The 22,044-nt window shown below is 43.7% G+C and overlaps 1 protein-coding gene across 4 annotated transcripts in view; it reads right to left on the bottom strand.

Moving 5' to 3' along the window:
• SPTBN1 (spectrin beta, non-erythrocytic 1) overlaps positions 1-22,044 on the bottom strand; it is a 193,287-nt gene that overhangs the window by 30,478 nt on the left and 140,765 nt on the right. For all 4 annotated transcript variants that reach the window (XM_077134232.1, XM_077134231.1, XM_077134234.1 and 1 more), the window contains 11 exons: positions 19,420-19,532; positions 18,421-18,608; positions 16,719-16,836; positions 14,402-14,560; positions 13,399-13,701; positions 11,813-11,966; positions 10,223-11,093; positions 9,993-10,130; positions 8,450-9,206; positions 6,770-6,972; positions 1,285-1,375 (listed from right to left, as the gene is read on the bottom strand). In XM_077134232.1, the coding sequence (XP_076990347.1) occupies positions 1,285-1,375; positions 6,770-6,972; positions 8,450-9,206; positions 9,993-10,130; positions 10,223-11,093; positions 11,813-11,966; positions 13,399-13,701; positions 14,402-14,560; positions 16,719-16,836; positions 18,421-18,608; positions 19,420-19,532 (3,095 nt within the window). The remainder of the gene's footprint in view (positions 1-1,284; positions 1,376-6,769; positions 6,973-8,449; positions 9,207-9,992; positions 10,131-10,222; positions 11,094-11,812; positions 11,967-13,398; positions 13,702-14,401; positions 14,561-16,718; positions 16,837-18,420; positions 18,609-19,419; positions 19,533-22,044) is intronic.

Here is a 22,044-nt window from a genome sequence, read left to right as displayed (position 1 = left end):
AGTCACTTAGGAGAGGCACTCGCGTCTGTCTCTGGGCAAATCCTCCAAAGACTTAGATTCATCAACGTGGCACCGAAAGCCGATAGACCCTATGCTACATAGTTTAGGACTTTCCTTCTTAAGATTTAGCTGCTGCTGGAACATTTTGCAAGACTCACAATAAGACAATAGTTCGATGGACATGAAGTACTTCTGTCACAAATAATCTAACATGTCATTACAATAGCTATATTCCCTTCACCACACGGCCACAAGTGTGCATGAGAGGTGCGTGTGATGATTTGAGTCATATTCTCAGCTCAGGACTTGATGCCATCCCCACTCCCTCTACCCCTCTACACTCTCCTTGGACGTACTTCATCCTATTTCTGCTTTCTAGGAGGTTTTCCTAATAAACCTGAGAGTCCTGAGTGTCAGTTGTCCCCTGGCAGATAGGAAAATCTGATTGCTCATGAATTCACACATGTGAAGTCAGCTAGATGCTTTTCTCCAGCTGGCTTGAAGACAGACTGGTGTTTATTAGCTGATTAAAGTTTTTCACAGTTTTGTTTATACATGGGTTGGGGGAGCATGGACTAGAATGAGAATCATCAGATTAATCCCACATGTTAAAACATGATGTTTGCCATCAGGATTATTGCTCATGGTATAAGACATATACCCCAATGAACCTGAAAGGTGGAGATTTTAGCCTTAAGTGAATAAGAAACTTGGTTTATCTGTTGTGTGTGTGTGTGTTTAAACTTCTGCTTCTTACCTGGTAGCCAATTCATTCCAGTTCCTTTTAGTTCTTTCCTTCCATATCATTCACATGTACACTGCTTTAAATACTAACAATTCAACATGTGTTCAGGTTGTAGGATATTCTAGGACAGAACCTTCTGGGGTGATGGAAAGGTCACACTCTATGCTGTTCAGTATGGTCACCACTAGTCAAAAGTGGCTACCAAGCACGTAAAATAAGGGCTGGGTGAGTGAGGAGCTACATCTTTAACTAATTTTAAATAATTTAAATAGTCATGTGTGACTAGTGGCTAGGGCAGTGGGCAACGCAGTCCTGGATTACAATGATCTGAGAATGTATGGAGTGAGCAGTGTCCTCGGGGGTTAGAGAGCTGACTGGGCACTGAGCCTCCCCACTCCCACATGAGTCGGGTGACAGGAATTTCTGGCCTGGGTGAAGTTCCCAGTTGAAGGGGCTATGTTGCAGAATGTTGGCTGGCTGCCACCGGAGACCAGGAGGGGTTGTGGGAGGTAGGGGGTGGGAATTAAAGGGTGCCTCACCTCCTGACAATCTTGCAGAAATTTCTGAAGATCTCTGTTGTCCTTCAGTCGCATCAAGAGCTCGCTGGCTGCCTCACGATTCTTCCTGTGTCTGTTATAACAACAATGACAACAATTTTAAGAAAAGTAGGGGATCTTGAAACAGAATTTATAATTCGATTTCTTCCCCACACTTTGATATACACTGAAAAGAGTTTGTTTGCAGTTTTCGATCACACGCGGAAGGTAAGAGAAACACGAGATTTTAGGGTCCTCCAAGTGAGGCAGCCATGGCACAAAAAGAACAAAACCCCTGCCCAAGCCACACACTAACCCAAAGGCATGGTTGGATGCTGTCTGTGAACCTGCTGCTCCCTGAACTGGCAAAAGAAAAAAAAAACACTGGCCTTGCAATATGCATGTACTCACAATTTAGGCACTGTGGGTGAACTCAAGAAACTCTTATGTGACAGGATAGGTATAGGGCTAAGAATATATATACTTATATATAATCATATAACTTCCTTTAAAATGTTGCCCATAAAGAGGTTCCCATCTTGAGAAAAAGACTCACAGCAAAACCTAGGAACGACTGATCACTTTTTGGATCTCTATGGTTATAATATCTACTCAACCCCACTCTTTGTTGAGACAAGGTTTAACAAGTTAACAAGGTTCGAAGGTGAAAAGGCACTCATAAAAAAAAATGGAAGGAGCTGAATGTGGTGAGTGAGGAGGGGCAGGGGATGCTCACAACTCCACCGACAGGGCAAACGCTGCACACACAGCTTCTTCCCGACCACCCTCGGAGGTCCTGGCACTTGCCCGCAAACTTCCTTCTCATGCCCAGTGGCTTAGTTTCTCCACCAGAAACTAAAGAACAGCAAAGTGAACACCTTGAAAAGGACTTTTAAATGACTCCACTGCAGTAGGAGATGAGCTCTATCACACTGAGAATTACGGAGCATTTCCACGAATACTGCCTCCTTGGTATTTTCACGTAATCTAAAGAAGAAAGCCAGTCTAGGTACAGGGTATATAGTGGGCAAGGAACAGCATGCAAATTATTTTTTCATCCCGATTCACAAAGCAATTTGTGCTGCATATGCCTGCACAAGGTGGGCCATCAAGTCTCACTAGCCCACAGCTCAAGGTGAGGAGGAACACAGTCCGATTCTTCAACATGCTGAGGAAGAGGTGCTGACTTTTCAAGAACCTCCTCCACGGAAGGAAAGGTCTACAGTGATGCCACATGGACCTTCAGTGTCAACAGCTGACAGGAACAGCACCATGGCTATCCTTGCCCGGGGAGCCACGGGCCAAGCCCTCCGCTCCCGCAGCTCCTCCAGACTCCAGCCACCACTGAGCCTCTGAGTAAAAAATGGGCACTTCACAAAGGGAAACACAACTGCCAGGTGAACACTGCAGGGACCTCTTAACCTGATTTTTAGGTAAAAAATATAACTAAATAGTATATCATATATATAATGTATAAAATATAAACAATATATCATATCATATATATTATTTATATCTTTTACTCAGATAAATAATAAACTATTATGACAAGTATTAGTCGAAAGGGGTTCCATAGCTGCAGGAAAAAAGGATCTTAAGATGCTTATAACTTCTTAGGCAAAATGCAAAAATAGAAAACATTTATTACATAATGTTACATGAAAAGAGCTTATGAGTATTCAATGGTATAAAAACTCCAAGGGACAGACTCAGGAGCAAAAAACTAAAATGGCATTGTGCTAGAGATGAGATTAAAGGGAGGAGTTTTCTCCCTAAAATTTGAGACAGGCTACTGTTTTTGCAAGAAGAACCAATTAAGGCCAAAGCCACTTAACTGCTATCTTTCATCGCATCCCCCTCCCAAGGATTCTTTTGGATGACTGTTAAAGAGTCTGGGCTTACCCCTTTGGAATACTTATTTGCTAAAGAAATTCCTCATCTAAAAATGCAGGTGGGGAAGGAATGCCAAGAAAAGTTCTTGAAGTCAGATACTAATCTAGGGGGCAAAAGGAAATAAAGTGAAACTTCAGGAGGGAGGAAACATAAGGCGCAGTTGGTAATAAGATGCAAGACACTCTCGTCCTTAGTCAAAGGCCGTGAATAAAGAAAGATCCCATTCCCTTCCCTGGTGCCTCATGAAAGTGCTTGGGCAGCCAGGAAGACTTGCAGGTAATGGTGGTTACAACAACAACAAAAAACAACCTAGATACAGAAATAACGGGAATAAAAACCTCAAAACCCTGAGAAGATTCATTGAGGGAGAAATACAACCAGGCACACTTTTGAAAGCATTCCTCATATAATCGCCCATCAACTAGAGCAGTACAGTCTCGGCACACCCAACAGGCTTTGACCCAGATCATCGATCTCTTGTAGTGGGACCCAGAGGGGACAAGCCAAAGGGAGGCTGGTGATTTAGAGCCCCGAGTCCACCAGCATGGATCTAGAACATGGACAAATGACTGGCCTCTGTGGGGTGTGCTTAGAGGAGCGAGACACAGCTATGCCAGCTGCTGAAATTCTCACTGACTCAGAGAACTCAAAAGAAGTGAATGTGGCTTGAATGTTGACTAGCAGCAACAACTGATGGCATTCACAGACTGTGAAACTCAGGAGGGAGCTCTCTCAAGGCTGGGTCACGGATTCAGCTATAAGGACAGGAAGGATCTGGGGGTTATAATGAAACGCAGCTGTAGTTTTCCACAATTTTAGGGCTGCTCTTTGTAGGGGCAAGAGTCAGTCTCTTGCTTTATTTCCCTCTGTCCTTCTATTATCAACCGTCACATGAAGACGATGCTGGGTTTAATTCTGGTCCCTGGGAAGAATCGAAATAAGATGGTAATTTTAATTTTTTTTCTTGTATGACATACAGCCTTGCTTTATAAAGCTGTGTACTTTTCCTCAGTGTCCTGGGACTGTGCTGTGGCTAAAATCATCCTCTTACCCAGGGGACTCACATAGCCACACCCTGAGGGGGGCTTGGACAGCAGGCTCTGTCCCTGTCCTTCCCCCACCCCCCAACAGTCATTTTAACGGCCACTCATGTCCACACACAGCTGTTCCAGGACTTTTTACTTAAAAAAAAATCTAACCGTAATTGACAAGATTTCCACAACTTAAGAAAGTTATAATGATTCTGCCTTCTACAAGACTAGTTTCACAACAGTGTCAGGCTGTTTCTGGCCAAGGGGATTTGATCTGAACATTTAGATGTTGACTTAACTTGTGCCCCTACATACAACACCTGGAATTCAGAGATCTGTGTACTTTTAAAACAGACAAGTATTCTCTCGAGTCAGGTTCAGATCTTGCAGCCTCTAGAGATCGTGTATTGTGAAACCAGTTCCCAACAGCAGAGAAAAATAAAACTAATGACAGCTCAGTGGAAAAGGACCCCCCACCCTGCTTTCTTATGCTCATCAATAAGATCTTCTGTTTCTTTTTAAAAACTGGATTATCTTTAAGAGGGTCTGAAATTCCAGGAGCTTAGGTCCTCAGTCAAGGACAAAATGAAGGTTAAGCCACATTTGAGGGCTGCTGAAATGTTCTCTTATCTCCAGGAGTCTCGCCCCTTGACAACATCACCTGCTTCCAAAACCCTGTGCAGCTGCAGCACCAGGGACATATAAATAATTGAAGAAACAGCATGCAGCTGGGCACCTGCCTCAGTGCATGTGTCCCAAACGGCCGAGTCGCTGTTAGGAAACCAGCTGTGTTCACCTAACACGGGCGGGCTACCGGATATGGTATTTACAGAATAATAGGAAATTGAACATTAGGAAAAACAAGATTCATTTTCTCTAGTCCTTACTTCTCATACTCATTTAAAAAGAATTTGCTGGAGGAAATGTTTTTTTCCCTTTTTTTTTTTGTAGTGGTTTAAAAACCAACAGATACTAAATGATAATTAATGTAATTTCTTCCCTATGCCACAGTACCACCATTACGATATGTATGGTTTAGACTCTGGATTAGTGAAGAAAGACAGACTGGAAGTGCTAGAAAGCCAGGAGTTCAATCTTTATGGGAAAATAGAATTAATCACCCCCCACCCCCAAACCCCTGGGTGACAGGAGAACCTCTTGGAAGTGGGACACAAGGGAGTACCCTCAACAAGAAATTCTTCCTTTTCATTGTATTTGGAGGTAGAGAAGAAGCCTTGAGGGAGAGCTTGTTTCTTGATGACACCAGTGGCACAATGGACCTTAAATCTAGCCCAGACTGGGACTAGAATAGACTGGATGATACAGAGGTTAGTGACTGACCCAGAGAGGAAATAACAGGACTGGAATGGCTGGCCCAGAACTGGTCCTGCTGGTGCATCCGTACCTTGATCTGCCCTGACTCTCTCACTTCAGCAACAAAGGCAGGGAGAGAGCTAGGGGTAGGATCAAATTGGCCTTTAGGCAATCCGAAATTCATTCAGAATTGTTAAAAAGAAAAAGTACCCAATCCTGGAGGTGCCCAGCAGCAGAAGAAAATGGCCTTTATTCTCATCATAAAAAAAGATACAGAACCAGTTTTCTAAGAAAGGTCAGATAAACATTCCTTTGTAGCTTAATTAAACAGTGGCTCTGCCAAATACCCAGGGCCAGCACAGCATATTCTCTTCATTTCCCCTGACAGGCTTTGGAGAAGTCTCCACGGGCTTGGTTGGGGAAAGGTCTAGTTCTCCAAGTCCCATCCAGTACAGGCCGTGTCAGCTCCCAGAGGGCATGGCTTACACCCGATTCCCTCTGATCTTTACGACTCTTTGACTAAGGGACAGTTCGGCTTCTCAGACTGTCTTGTCTTCTGCAGATACCTGTGCATGTGTTTTAACAAGAACCACATTTGTAGGAAGCTGTGTAGCTCCTGCTAATTTTCTGTGGTTGACAGATTAAAATGCTGCTAGGTGACGCTTTTCTCTCACTCACTGGCAAATTCAAGTCCACAGTACTGAGGACTTCTGGCCAACTGTGGTAGTCAGATTTAGTTGTCAACTTGGCCAGGTGAAGGCACCTAGTTTTGTTGCTGCGGACATGAGCCAATGGTACCTGAACCTCATTTGTTGCTAATCACATCTGCAGTCCGCTAGGAGGCGGGCCTGCTGCAATGAATGACGTTTGACTTAATTGGCTGGTGCTTAAATGAGAGAGCACAACATAGTATAGCCTAAGCACTCGGCATTCCTCATCTCAGCACTCCCAGCTCAGCCCAGGCCTTTGGAGATACAGAAAGAAGTCACCCTGGGGAAGTTGTTGGAACCCAGGGGCCTGGAGAGAAGGCCAGCAGAGACCATCCTGTGCCTTTCCACGTAAGAAAGAACCTCAGTGGAAAGTTAGCTGCCTTTCCTCTGAAGAACTAACAAAATAAATCCCCTTTTATTAAAAGCCAATCCGTCTCTGTTGCGTTGCATTCCGGCAGCTAGCAAACTAGAACACCAACGATTTGGAAGCTTGGACATCCCTGGGTGCGAGAATCCCCCAAGAACCTCAGAAAACCATACCTGTCATCAATAGAGTCCACCTTCTCCTGGATGCGGTCTGAGTTGATGTTCCCGTCGCTCACCAGCCTCCGGCCAGTCTCCACAACGGCGTTGATCTTCTCCTCATTGGCATCCATGGTGGTCATGAAGTCCTCTTGCTTTTTAATAGCTGCTTCAGCTCCTTCCAAGGTGGTAGGCATTTCGGTATGGGCCAAAACATATTCCTTATTTAAAAAGGAAAAATGGCAGGATGACACATCAAATACGTCTTACTTTCAGAACAATGCCAGGGACCTCTCCCTGTGTCTAGATTTCCACACAACAAACTTTCCAATACTTGCTTCACCACACAGTTAAATGAAACTACCTATTGGATCAGATAAAATAAAATGCTAGGAGGAAAAAACCCAGTGGGGCACCTCTATATTAATTTCCACGAGTGACTAAATTTCCCTAAGTGGTTCAATGCTCTACATTTATTCCCAGGGTGAGTGAGGAAAGTTGCGTACCAGCCACAGGGGTCCTCTTGTGTGCCCATCAGGGCGACGGCCACCTACTGTCCAGTTCAGACTCCCTCTTAAGAGAGGTGAACAACCCTGATGCTGGTGACCGTCCACAGAAGTCTTTCTCTAATCTTTGCCTTGGGTCATCAGGTGAAGCCTTGAGCACACCTTGCCCTTCTAGAGCAAGGAAGACAGAGTCATTCAGTCTCCACCCATAAAAACACTCACTGTATCCTTCAGGCTGGATCTAGCTCACAGAATGCCATCAAGTTGATGAAATATTATGAGGATGTACTATGAACATAAGAGGTCTGCGCTGGTTTGAAAGAAAGTATGCCCCCTAAGAAAAGCCATGTTTTAATATAAATCCCATTTCATAAAGGTAGAATAATCTCTATTCAATACTGTGTTTGAAATTGTAATGAGATCATCTCCCTGGATGTGATTTAGTCGAGTGGTTGTTAAACTGGATTAAGGGACGACATGTCTCCACTCATTTGGGTGGGTCTTGATTGGTTTATTGGAGTCCTATAAAAGAGGAAATATTTTGGAGAATGAGAGATTCGGAGACAGCAGAGAATGCTGCTGCACCATGAAGCAGAGAGTCTATGAGCCAGTGACCTTTGGAGATGAAGGAAAACGCCTCCCGGGGAGCTTCATGAAACCAGAAGCCAGGAGAGAAAACTAGCAGATGACGATGCCATGTTCGCCATGCGCCCTTCCAGCCAAAAGAGAAGCCCTGACTGTGTTCGTCACATGCCTTCTCACTTGAGAGAGAGACTCTGAACTTCATCGGCCTATCTTTCCCTGGATGCCTGTGACTGGACATGTCTATAGACTTGCTGTAATTGGGACATTTTCTCAGCCTTAGAACTGTAAACTAGCAACTCATTAAATTCTCCCTTTTAAAAGCCATTCCGTTTCTGGTATATTGCATTCCAGCAGCTAGCAAACTAGAACAACGTCCTCCAAGCATAGGTGAAATCAAACTCAACTCTGCAGAGTCAGGACAGTTTCCTGCCAAAATTCTTCCTTGATTCCTGTTTCCTTCATTGTGTTATGAGTCAGAAAGATCTGTCTCTACTTATCTTCTCATGTCATACAGACGTATCTAAACCTATAGCCCTGACCAAAAGGCTTCAAAATGCACCACGACCTGTTCTAGCAGGAAGGAAGCAGAGGCAGTGACCAACGTTACCTGGTTGTTGAGAAAGGCTTCGGCTTGCTTCGTGTCCCTGAGGAACAGCTGGTAGGCATGGGACTGTGAGAGGAGATTCTGCCTATTCTCCCACATCTTGTGCAGCTCATTCCATCCTGTGTCCAAGGCCTGCAGCCTCTGCCGCAGAAACATGTACTGAGCGTCGGTCTGCCCCTGGGTGACCATCTCGCCCATGTCCCTCATCTTCTGGTAGTCCTCTTCGTAGTTGTCAATCTCATTTTTGATGTTCTCATGCTGGGTGAGAAGCTTCTCCGCCTCTGCCAGGGTATTGGGCATGTCTTCTGAGGCGATGGCTGTCTGGGTCCTGGACAGCCAGGACTGGAAGTCGTCCAGGTCCCGCAAGAACTGCTGCAGCTTGCTGGCCTCTCCCAGGGAGGCCTCGCGGTTTTTCAGAGTGGTCTTCATCTCCTCCCACACGTCGCTGATCTCGGCCAGCCGAGACAGGATGGCCTGGGCCTGGTCAGGGTGCTCTGACTCCAGCTTCTCTGCCTCCTTCTGAAGGTCACTCAGCTTTGCCTCAATGGCCACCAGATCTCGCTCCATGCCTGTAAGCTTGCGCTGCAGGGCCATGACACCGGCCAGGTCGTTGCCCAGGTCTTGGGTGGATTCGATGACCTTGGTCTTCTCCCGAATCCAGGATTTGGTTTCATTGCACTCGAGATGGTAGTTTTGTATGCTCAGAGCAGAGAGAAGTGCATCCTTCTTCCTGTCCACCAGTTCTCTGAACTGACTCCACCTGTGAATGCAGGGGCAGTGAAGAAAGCAGTGTGAAAGAGAGACTACAAGCTCATGGCTGGACAATGAAATTAACAGCAAAGATTAAAGCTAATTGTTTTTTCACCATAAAAAGCCTTTCCTTAAACTACTACGTGCTTTCTGGAAAACAAATCATGTAGACTCTAAATGTTATGTATGTAGACTCTAAATGTTATACAAACAACTCAAGGACACAATTTAACCCAGAAAAAGCCTGACATGAAGAGGGACCTGTGAAAGAGCTCAAACTTCAGCAGTTACAACACATCTGTCCCCCAAGGAGGCAAATAATTCATGTGTGCAATGCACATTTTACTTGTCTCGGAAATGCACCTAATGAACACCGATCAAATCTAAAGGCTCGACAGGCACCTTCAGAACTAAGGCCAGCCTGCCACCATGATCGACTCTCACGTGTTTATTCAACAGAAAGAGAAGGCCGGGACAAAGGTCTGCCTTTATAATCAGGACTTTCATTGGCCAACATGCTATAAAATCCTGTTTCAGAAATCATTTAGAAAGGGACGGCTCTATGCCAGGCAAGCTTGGTTCATCCTCCTGCCTGCATGGCATCATCCTGAGAGATACCTCTCACCAAACAGAGGGCCGTTTTGAAAGGCAGATGCCAACACTGTAACATCAGTGCCACACGCCAGTGACCCCATCCAGGAAATTCCTGATAGCGAGGGGCAGTGAGTGACCTCACCCTCCTTGGCCCTAAATGCAGGGAAGGAGACAGCTAGCACACCACTGGTCTTATGCTCACCGTGTGTTGAGTTTGTCCTGCTGGGCTTTGATTTCCTTCTCACTTGGGTGGCCACTGTGCATGAGCTGTCGTGCAATTTGGTTCACCACTGCGACCCGGGAAGCCTGGTTGTTCATTTCAGGTTCTAGGCTCTCAAATCTGAAAAGGCAATTCAACAGGTGATTGGCTCCCTGGTCACTGGTGGTCATGATGCCCCCAGGCTCCCTGCCCTTCCCGGCACCCCCACTCACCTGTGCTGGATGACTTCCAGGTCCTCCAGCTTCTCTGGAATCTGCATGTTGTTGAGCCACAGCTCCTTCTCATCAATCCAGAGCTCGCAAGCATCAGCCTCACTGAACATCTTGTAGAGGGCCAGGGTGTCCTGGAGTGCCTGCTTCCTCAGCCGCGTCAGCTCAGCCACCTCCTTGTAGCGCTCCTCAATGCCCGACAGCCTGCCCCTCACGTCTGGGGACTCCGCATGCTCCTGGGGGAGAGCATTGGCTTGCTCATGCAGCGTGTCAATGGTAGGCCGGTAGTTGGCAATCTCTTCCGCCACATCTTTGTGTTTCTTGACCAGAGACTGTGTGGAGTACTCGTCGTGGCCCACGTCATTGCTAGAGACGATCTTGAGAATGTCTAACATCCATGCGTCGATGTCATCAGCGTCTGCCTGGAACTGGTGCAGCAGCGAGGCTTCCTCCAGGCGCTTCTTCCGAATGGCTGAGAGCTGCTCCAGGTTGGCCCACTGCTCCCGGATATAAATGATCCTCTCCCGGATCTTCTCTGACCCAAAGTGCTCCTCCGCAATCATATCTTCTCCTTCTTTGATGGCCTGCTCGAAGTGGCCACTGCGGCCACTCATCTCGTCTTCAAACGCCCGGTGTTTGCTCAATAGGCGCATGACACTGGTCAGGTCTTTCCCGTAATCATCAGAGGACAAGATCTTCTCCTTTTCCCGTATCCATCCTTCTTCTTCAGCCATCTCCCAGAAGAACTTCCAGAGGCGACGGGACTCTTCAAGGCGGGCACGGCGCTCGGCCGCCAGTTGGCAAAGCTCTTGATAACAGAACTCCATGTGGGCCACTCGGTCCCGGATTACCTGGGGGTCGCAGGGCTTGTAACCTGTTTAACACCAACCAAGAAATGTGACTCTTACAGAAACCAACATGGGTTCCTTCAATTTGCAGGCAGTAAGCTACATGCCATGTTCTTACTACTAGGCTGCTGATCTGACTCTAAAGTACACGGCCACGTTGGAAGGTAATGGCAATGGAGCAACTTCCAGGGTCTTGACTTGGAATGGGAGGGTAATGACAAGCATTATTTTTTTTGCCCCCAACTGCAGAAAAAATGATCCTTACGAACCAAGAAGACAAATGAATCATATGAAAAAAGAGAGATGCGTTAAATTATTCCTAAAATATATGAAACAAAACAAAATCCTTCCATTACACAGAGATGTGCAACCAGATGTGAAAGCCATAGGGTGTGTGAGCTGCCACAGCAAGCAGTTCATACGTGGCCCTGTCAAACGTGGTCTGGCAAAGCTTCACTGCCAAGCATTACCTTCAAAACCAAGCAGCATTTACATAGTTGAGGAAGAAATAGATCCATTCCACAAAAACAAGACCGAGTTAACAAGGTTCAAAGGCCACTCCACTGCATCTCACATCCCCATGACATGGCAGCAGACTAGTCAACTGGGGACCTACGATGGTGCACTAATTTCAAAAGCCCCAGTGCTCTATTGTGACACTCAGCTCATCTACTTCTATTTTCTGTCCCTCCTAAGGCAGAACTTGGTGACTAGGCAATAATGCTTGGATTGGTCCAATCCTTACCTTCCCCATCTGTTGCAAACTTTTGGGCAGAGGCATTGACACCCCTCACCCGCTCTGCTTGGATGCCAATGTCCGCTTCAACAAGGGCATGCTTCTGCAGCAGATCTTCCACGCCCAGCAAGTGTTTGCCATAGTCTTGAGATAATAATAGCACCTGTGTGCAAGAGGGCACAGAAAGGACATCTGTAAAATACAACCTTGGCTTTGGCATCAGTCAGTCTCTGGATGAGTTGAGAGTCAGCAAACATTCCCTCTAAATTGGCCATTCTTCCTACCTCATTGGTGGAAGATGATGATGAGCAAGCCAGAGCAAAACGAAGCACACCTGGAAGTCAGCAGCCTAAGAATAAACTTGGGAGGCTCATCTAACCACGAAATAATCAAATCTGCACTTGTACATACAGAATAAGGGAAAAAAAAACAACAACACTGGGGTGTTCATATGAAAGATTCCAAAATGCAACCTGAGGCCCCAAGAAAAAAACTGCAGTGGCAACATCTATTCAAGAAGTTAAGAGGCAAAGGCAGTAAAGTTTCACTTCAAAGTTTTAAAGAAATTTTTCAGAAGTTGCTGACCCTTAAACACTTACTGGTATGCCTTTATGATATTTACACAGTGGGAAAATAATCTAGTTAAAAACTGTATCTTCAACCAAATAAGGAGCACAGAGACAAGAGGTCATTAAGCATGACATAAAGTCACTTCTTTAGTCTAAGTTTGAACCCAAATATACTTTGTTTTTGGTTTCCACCATCAACTAGCCAATTTGGGGGCTTCATCCCAAATCCTCTCCAGATGGAATTTCCACATCGCTCTCTTCTCTGAAAAAAATTCCTGATCCAACCCAAATTATAATATGCACAATGATTATAAAATTCACAGCACCTCTCTGCTACATTTTATGAATGTTTCTATTTCAAGAGGTCTAAGACAGGCCATGCCTAAGAACATTACAAATCTGGGACAAAAGGAGTAAAAATTGATGGCATCAAGTGACCTTGCCCCTCTGCCAGGAACAGTTCAAGAGGTAACCAGAAGAAAAGGGGTTACATTCTGGGAAGGAAATCTCTTGTACAGGGTCAAGCCTGGGAACACAATGTACTGAGATAAAGGGGGCTTCCTTCACAAGACCATCTGAAAATGGCCCTGTACTATTGTTCCAACAATGCTAAAAACTTTACTTGGCAGGGATGAGCTTGCCACAACCTGCATCAGAGGACACAAACAGGCCTAGGGCTATGCACAAGGATAGGTCTCTTCCTAGGTAGCAAAGACCACCGCACCTAAACTGATTTCTTACAAAGGGAAAAATCTATATCTCAGATCTCAATCACAACAGGTCTCTAGCTACTGAACTGGTCTCCATCACAACACTTCTGACTTGATGTCTCGTTTAACTTCTGAGCTCCGTTTTTCCCCATGGGCAACATGGTCCCTTCTTTTGCTTTTGCTTTATGGGGTGGGAAGTCAGACCAACATAACCCTATGTTGGGAGGGGTGGGGGCTGGTGAGTGGGTGAGCCCGAGCAAAGCGAGGCCTGATGGTTCTGCTTTGGCCTATTGCTCCGTTGAATCAGGGTTTTTACCTTCATTTCATCCATCCAGTCCATAATGTAGAGCATTTCCTGGAATATCTTCTGCAGCCCCAGGTTCATCTCGAGGCGCTGCCGCCGTGCCCTGAGCAACTCCAGCAGGTATTCCCAGAGCCGGATGACATTGTCCTTCCTTGCTGTGATGCGCTTGATGTCGTGGTAGTTCTCTGCCTCCAGCTCCCGGGCCACGGCCACCACAGCCTGCACGCGCTCCTCATATGCAGCAATGTCTGTCTCAATGGCCTCATGCTTTTTCGTGGCAGCCTCGACTGCTGGAAGGTCAAATCCAAAGTTGTCCTACAAAGAAATGGAATAAAACGAAACAGAAAGTTAAGAAGTCATCCAAACAGAACTGAGGAAAAACAGAGGTGGAATCCTGAGCACACCTTGATCAATGGGCCTAAGGCCAGGCATGGACCCTGAGTCCCCTGTCTCCTGCCAGGCTCTGTCTTCCTTAGGATTCTTAAAGCTCCATGCTGGAGCTCCGATGCCATCCCCCCACAAAGAAAATCAGCAACTTCATATTTTACAGAGCAAATCTAGCACCTAGCACCTGACTTTAAAAGGCTAGAGCAAGATGGTTTATGTCAAGCCTAGCAGAAAAAAAGCCACTTTTATTTATTTCACAGTCAGTCTCACTACTTTGAAGGGTTAGCTGGGTACTGATGGAAGGAAAGAGAAAAAATTTTAGAACTTATTTATAAATTTGAATGGCTCACACACACTCACTGGTTCTAAACAAACTATGCTTCAGCTGCTTCCAAATCAATGAATAGTTAGATAAACAGCAGAGAAAGTATATTAGAAATGTAAACATCCTGGGTAAGACGTCTTGAAGGGGCATTTCATTCTCAAAGTCACTCCAAGAAACTGGTATGTTGACGAACTCTGAGACGAGTTCCTTAATTGTCTGGGATAAGCAGCTGTCCCACGCTCCCTGACCCTTGTGTGGGGTCTACATTTCTAGATGACTCTCTAATAATATCTAGAGCAGAACCTGGGACACTAGTCGCTGGTTTTCACTCAGCCAAGTCTCCCTCATAGCTGCCTTGCGATCGAATCTGCGGGCAAGTTGTTCCAGTTTCTCCTGTCTTATGAGTTCATTCCGCAGAGCCAGTTCTCTTTCATGTTCTGCTTTTTCCAGTCTCTCCCAGGCCTACAGAGGTAAAAATAAGAAGTTTCCTGTAATGCTACATTCAATGTTAAGCAAATATTTCTCAAAAATGACCCAAGAATAGAACCCATACATCTGATCAGAATTTAATACCCAGAATATCTAAAGAACTCCTACAACTCAACAACAAAAAGACAAACAACCCAATCAAAAAACGGGCAAAAGACTTGAACAGATATTTATCTCTCCAACGAAAATATACAAATGGCCAGAAGTTAAACGAGACATCAAGTGGGAAGTGTTGTGATGAAGACCAGTTCAGTAGCTAGAGGCCTGCTGTGATGCACATGAAAGGATGCCGATCATCATTAGCCATCAGGGAAATGCAAATAAAAGCCTCAAGATACAATTTCACATCCATTAGAACAGCTACTATTTAAAAAAAAAATTATTGGACAGCATGTGGAAAAATAGGAATCTGCATAATTGTTGCTGGGAATGTAAAATGGTGCAGCCGCTGTGTTACATAGTCTGGCGATTCCTCAGAAAGTTATGAATTACCAAATGACCCAGCAACCCTACTTCCTGCTATATATCCAGAAGAACTGAAAGCAGGAATTCAAACAGATTATTTGTACACCAATAGTCACAGCAGTATTATTCACAACGGCTAAAATTGTTGTGCTTCAAATGTCCATCAACCGATGAACGCATAAATAAAATGTAGTATACACACACAAATGGATTATTTGGTTGCAAGTAGGGATAAAGTTCTGATGTTCAATGTGGACGAACCTTGAAGACATTCTGTTGAGTAAAACAAGCCAGACACAGGACAAATATTGTATGACATCACTGATACGAAAGAAACAGAATACGTAAATTCATAAAGTCAGAAACTAGAAAACAGATCACCAGGGGATTGAGTGGAAGTGGGGAATGAGGCATTTATGGTTAAATTGGTATGGAGTTTCTCTTTGGGGTGACGGAAAAGTTTGGAAGGTGGTGATGGAAGCAAAACTTTGCAAATGCAATGAACACTACTGAACTGGATATTTCAAAGTGGTTAAAATGGGAAATTTTAGGTTGCATATATGTTAGGAGAATAAAAAGTAAAATTCACAAATCTGTACAACACAAAAAATGAACCCTAATACAAACTATGGGCTATGGTTAACAGTAAAATTTTAACAACACTGCTTCTTCAGTTGGAACAGAGGTATGACATCAATGCAAAATGTTAATAGGGAAAACTGCTTGTGTGAGGGGTACATAGGAACTCTGTTCTTTCTGCATGATTTTCTGCAAACATACAACTGCTCTTACAATAATTTTTAAAAGATCCCAATTGTAAGAGAGAGCACTTCCCACCCTCATTAATTTTTAATCTTAAGGCTTGAGAAAAAATTTTGTTTTCCCTTCAGTTTATCCCCATGGGAACACTCTCCCCTATTACATCTAAAGATCCTGCTTTGTATTTAGAAAACAAAATAGTGTAGGCATTATAACTAAACTATAAATCTCTTACTTTAACTCTGAGAGGAAATAATCTTAAACTGTTTTGATCATATAAAAGACAAATGATTTTCTCAGAAATAAATCTATTAATCTCATTCACCCGCCCAGAGTCATATTTTAATCTGCCTATCTGTTCACATTAAACTTATCTTACTTCCCACTAAAAAAATTTAAAAGATTACACTCAAAAGAATCCTGATGCACACAAATAACCAACAGCTTTAGATGTTTCAAGCTTCTAGTTGGAAATAATGCCCACTGTGAAGTTCTATAACTGGAGACATAAGAGACACAAAAATATACATTGTATAACCAATGGCTTCTCTGATGGAAGGAACCCCAACCCCCCCCCAACTGCCAGAGATTCCAGATATATGAAGTTTTCAAGTTCTCCTTTCTGCAACTTAAAGATGTTTCAGTTGCCCTGGACAGCTAAGTGGAATACTGAATATAAAACAGTCTGAGTCAAGGCTGGCTTAATAAAACCTAACATTGCCCCCAAATTTCCAACAGGTTGGCCAACTTTGGATACCCTGACCCTCTATCCTCTATAATACCTGAGTTAGCTTACTGTCATCAGGTAGGCAGGGGCAGACTTTTCAGTCTCCTGCCCTTTTAACCATCAAGATCCTAAAGCTTAGAGAACATCGGAGTCAAAACAGAAGGAGACTGCTGGTTTTACCTTGTTAATATCAGAGATGAGCTTCCCCTCCCGCGGCATGTAGACCTTCTGATTATTGGCCCTCATCTTGCTCTGAATGGTGAAAAGCAGCACTTCCAAGTTCCCCTTCTCAGTAAACCTAAGCATGGAGAAAAAGAGCCATAAATCCTACTTACTATTTTTATGCCTTTAAGGGGAAAAACCCAGTTGTTTCTGGAATTAAAAAAAAAAAAAAAAAAAAATTCACACAGTCATGCAATTTTAAAGGTCATGTATCTCTGGTCTGATTTATCTGAAATGCTATTAGAGAGACAGCAGTGGGTTAGGTTAATTACTGGCCATTATAAACCTTAAAATATGCCAAACTGTGGAACTCGTTTCATGCAGTTATTTGTTTGTTGTGGCTGAGATTTATATTTGAGGGTGTGAAGGACTCACAATACTCTTTTATTAATCAGCTCAATCAAGGTTTAAGCCCCTAAGTCTTGGACAATGTGCTCACTTCATTCAGAAGAGGGCATATCTGAATGCATTCAACTGGGATTATTTCAAATGTCCACCTAGGGCCTCTTCAATGCGTTTCGGAGCCCTCGCCAAAGAACTCATGGCTGACTGGAGTTTTCAGAAAACGGAGATGACTTTCAGACTAAAGTAAGCAAGGACAGCAGGTCCATAGTCCCTTACCAACAGTTCTGAATTGAAAAAAACACGTGATAATCAAAATTTTTTGAAATTCATTTTACTGTAAAACCTGATCTGAACTGAGATTTTTTTTTTAAATCTCACACAATGTGAATATTCACACATTTCACTACAGAAATATTAATGGGCTTGACTACAGGTTACTGTTGCAGGCCCACTGGGGTGTTACACAATAATATATGTGCCAGTTTGAATCTGTGGTGGACCCCAGAAAAGCCATGTCCTTTGATCCTCATTCAATATTGCTGGGTGGGAGCACTTTGACTGTTCCCATGGAGATGTGACCCACCCAACTGTGGGTTGGTAACTTTTGATTAGATGATTTCCATGGAGATGTGTCTCCACCCACTGAAGGAAGAGTTGCTTACTGGAATCCTTTAAAAGAAGAAACATTTTGGAGAGTGTCCTTTTTTTGTAGAGCCACGAGAAAGCCAGCAGACACCACCATGTTTGCCACCTGCCCTTCCAGTTGAGAGAAACCTTGAACTTCATTGGCCTTCTTGAACCAAGGTATTTTTATCTGGATGCCTTTGATTGGACACTTCTATAGACTTGTTTTGATTGGGACATTTTCTCAGCTTTAGAAGTGTAAACTAGTAACTTACTAAATTCCCGTTTTAAAGCCGTTCCGTTTCTGGTATTTTGCATTCTGGCAGCTAGCAAACTAGAACAATATACAAGCATATGTATTGTGCTACAACTCCAAATCCAAAAAATCTGAAATATGGAAACATTCGGCACAAGGATTTCAGATAAGGGACTAGAAACCTGTTTCAGTTCTCAAGATTCTCAGATATCCTGAATGTCAGAGATATTTTTAGTAGAAAGGGCTTAGTTAGACAAGGGTGCAATTCGTAATAAATCTCAGAGACAGAAAGATCAGAAAAGAAAGAATAAGAAAGGCTACTAGTCAAAAATATTCAACAGTTAAGAGACGTGATCAAGAAGTGAGGGGTCTCATCAGCCACTGTTATTTCTCTTCCCATATTATTGGAAAGGCATATTCCAATTTGCATCTTACTTGGGTGGTTTCTCCACAGTACGGTAAGTGTTGAATGCCTGAAGCTGTTGCTGAACCCCAACCAGTGAATTGGCAAATTTGCGATTATTCAAAATGATGATGGTTTGTTCAATCCACTCTAGAAGGTCAGAGGCAAGTGATTCATACTTTTCAATCATTTTTTCAGTTTCAATAGCATTGTCGAGCACCTATAAAACAAGGGTTAGAAAAATTGAAAAGCAAGATTATGTCATTTAAGGAAAACATGAGTACAGCTCTACATGAGGACACGCACACTTAAATCACTGGCTTTGAAACGGTTCTATGCTACTTTGGCACATGCATTTTAATTCAAGGAACCCTTTCCTAACAGGCCCTGAGACTGCAGCTATTATTTGTGAGCAATGATAGTTTAACTCAACTGTAATTGGTGCTATAACCTCCCAATCCCCAGGAGAAGGGTTTACGATTCTGGATGTCTCCTTTTATCGAACTTCCAAGATTCCTGAGAGTCCAAGTCCTGAAACAAAAAGGGCCCTGGCTCTGCATTGTTTGGCCCAGGAAAACCCCTGAGGTCTCCATTTCATTTCATTGAGAGGACAGTGTCATCTTGTCTAAAGTGTTTTGAAAAATATGACAGGTAAACATCAGTCGAGTCAGATACGTAAAATCCAATACTGAGGCCCCTTCAACTGGAATAAGTAGGGTTTCACACCTATGCTGTCTACAAACTCACACATTTCCAATACTTGATTTTCTGGTGAGCCTGAGAGGGGTTTTTCTGAGTCTGATATTCCTCTCAAATCCTTCACTATTAGCCATCATTCCTACTGAAGAGGCTTCTGAAATCCCAGAGGTTCCTCTCGCTCCTTGGTGCCTACTTTCCTGCCATTTGGAGGGTTCCCCACGAGTTGCTTCTGGAAAAATTATGAGTACAAGGGAAAACAAGGTGCCTAGTTTCTGTCCTGAAGACAGGAGCTCAATTATGTCTTAGAACTTAAAAAATCGGTGTGAGCTCACCTTTCCAATCCGTTTTCCTTCAACGGCCAACGCCTTCATCTTAGAAAAGTAGTGGTAATAAGTCACCACATAAGTGATGATAGACTTTTCATCAGGGTGGTCCACGCTGATGTCTGTAACAGAGACTTCGTTCAGTAGGTGCCTCACCGTTCTTCAACGACACCGAACAGTCCAGTGTCACTGCTGTACTTGACAGTCCCACCATCAGTGCATTAACAATAAGCATAATCACGATGAAACCATCCGATTCTTTTACTATATGAATATCCATGTAATTCATCTGCCCAACTTTAAGTGTAATAAAGGACGTAAGAGACGATCCCTTCTCTAGAGGAGCCCAGGTAGAATCCAGTCATGTAGTGTCACCTCAAAACATCCCACGGTCATCTTTCCTCCCAGCTGGTTTTGCTCTTCTCAAATTCTTATTTCTGCTCATGGCACCAGAAGCTCTCTCAGTCACTTTGTCTTCACACACATTCATCTCCCAATTACCCATATTCAGTTAGTCACTGAGCCCAAGTCGGAATGATTCTATTTATGGAACCTTTCTTGTAGCTCAGTTCAGACCCTCATGGTCACATAGCAAAACTGGAAGCAGCAGCTTCTTCACTGGGCCTTTCCATGAATCAATTCACTTCACATACTGCAGCCAGACTGACCTTCCAGAAGCACAGCTGTGAACATACTTCCTTTCCTCCTAGCTCAAAATTACTCCCAAGTACCTTGCCCTCTGGAAATAAAATATAAGCCCCTCAGTCCTCTAGAATCCGTCCGTAACTATCCTTTCTTTCCTCCCTTCCTTCCATTCATCCATCCAATTATTTTTAAATTATTGGGCCTCCTCTAAGTGCCAGGCACTGTTCTAGGCACTTTAATTCTACAGCTCACTACTTCTCAGGCGGTATATATCTGAACCAAACTTGACTGTCCATCCATTCCCCAAACATGCTCCACAATTGCCAGTATTTCTACTTTTACTCACAGCTTCTCTTTGCCTGAATTGGCCTTTCCCACATCATCTTTTTCTTATCTTTCAGGGTTCAGCTCAGAAGTGCTGAACTCTACAGCTGGAGTTAGAGTCGGCCGTCTCTATTCCCTTACCACTTTGTTTACATGGGTTACAATCCACCTTCTGCCAGGTATATTTATGCATGTTCTGTCCAGCGTAGGAACCTTGCCTCTGTAAACCTCTCTGCCACTCCACCTCCCAAATTCCTACTGCATTGTCTCGCAATACACTAGGATGCTCAATACATTTTTATTGAGGGAGGGAATAAATGAATGCAAATGGCAAGACTTCATGGTATGGCAATATTGACTGAAGCACCTAACTTGGGACAGATGAGAAGGGAGCACACAAGATAGCTCTCAATAGATAGATCAGGCTCTTTCGCAATATATATTCACACATACGCCATCATTTCCACCCTCCTGGAAGCCCTTTGTGAGGCAGGACTGTTGTTCTTATTTTAAAGATGAAACATTAGGGAAAGGGGCTGGTAGTGGAGCCAAAAACACAGCTCCTGTTTCCACCTCAGGACTCCTATGGCCAACTCTTATGTTTGCTTCAGCCCTGCCAAAGTGTGCCCAAAGGAGAGTGAATTGGGGAAAATCCAGAAAAAGATGCCAGTCCTGTATGTAATCAATTAAATGCAGAATATCGACATGATGGAGAAGGGATAATTTTTTTTTTTTTTTACCCTGTTAAAAGTATGTTTTAACTGATGCTCTTTGGAGCACTGGAGCTAATGACAACTAACAATCAAGATCAAACCCATATGAAAAGGAACAGCAGCTGTCTTTTGGAGGTCCCTGTCTTGTGATCTGAGGAATATTAATCCCCTTTTCAATCCAGCTGTTAGAAAGACTAAGGAGTATTTTTATTTGTAATTGTCAGTGATAGAAAAGAGGTTCTTTATCAAACCACAAGTGCTAGGGTAAGAAAAATTTCTTCCCATAACAAGATAGGGGTTAACTATGGAGATTTATCATAGCCCAAAAGAATGTTAGCTTTCTATTTATATTAAGAAGTCATTTAATGAGTTAGCACAAAGATAGTTTTATCTCAGTTTCCTGTAGTGAACATATCAGTGAATCTGATGCACTGTGGAAAATAGCAAGAAGCCTGCTGGGCAGCCTCATGACCTTTACCTGCCCTTGGGGAGTTAAACTTCCTGTTCTATATTTATAAGAACTTTAAACTTTTACTCACATATACTGTTTTTTCTCTCTATTAATTGTGCTTAGAGCTCAGAGGATCTATGAAGTTCCAATACTACAAACAAATCCTCTTATATTTTAAATGTTTCTCAAAAATTAGAAAAACTTCCTAGGATAGCGCATGCTAAAATGAAGCCAAGAACTAGAATTAAGCAAGGGTGCTACAATGTGGGGAATGCCTGGCATGGATCACCTTCATGACACTTGCAGTGAGTTTCTGGAGTCCTACTGCAGGAATCCACAGACAGAGAGGTCAGTTCCACGCAGAGAATGGGATGCTATGTTTACAGGCAGCTGGACGTAAGAAGGCACTGAGTATTTAGTCCTTCTTCCACCCATGCATTGCCTTTGCCCAAACAGGCTGTCCTTATTTAAGGTCTTACTTGCCTCTAAGTAAACAAACCC

This window comes from Tamandua tetradactyla, chromosome 17 (assembly GCF_023851605.1).
Source record: "Tamandua tetradactyla isolate mTamTet1 chromosome 17, mTamTet1.pri, whole genome shotgun sequence".
Classification (NCBI taxonomy): Eukaryota; Metazoa; Chordata; class Mammalia; order Pilosa; family Myrmecophagidae; genus Tamandua; species Tamandua tetradactyla.
Note: the sequence above shows the minus strand (reverse complement) of the source record. Positions and strands in the feature narration are given on the sequence as shown.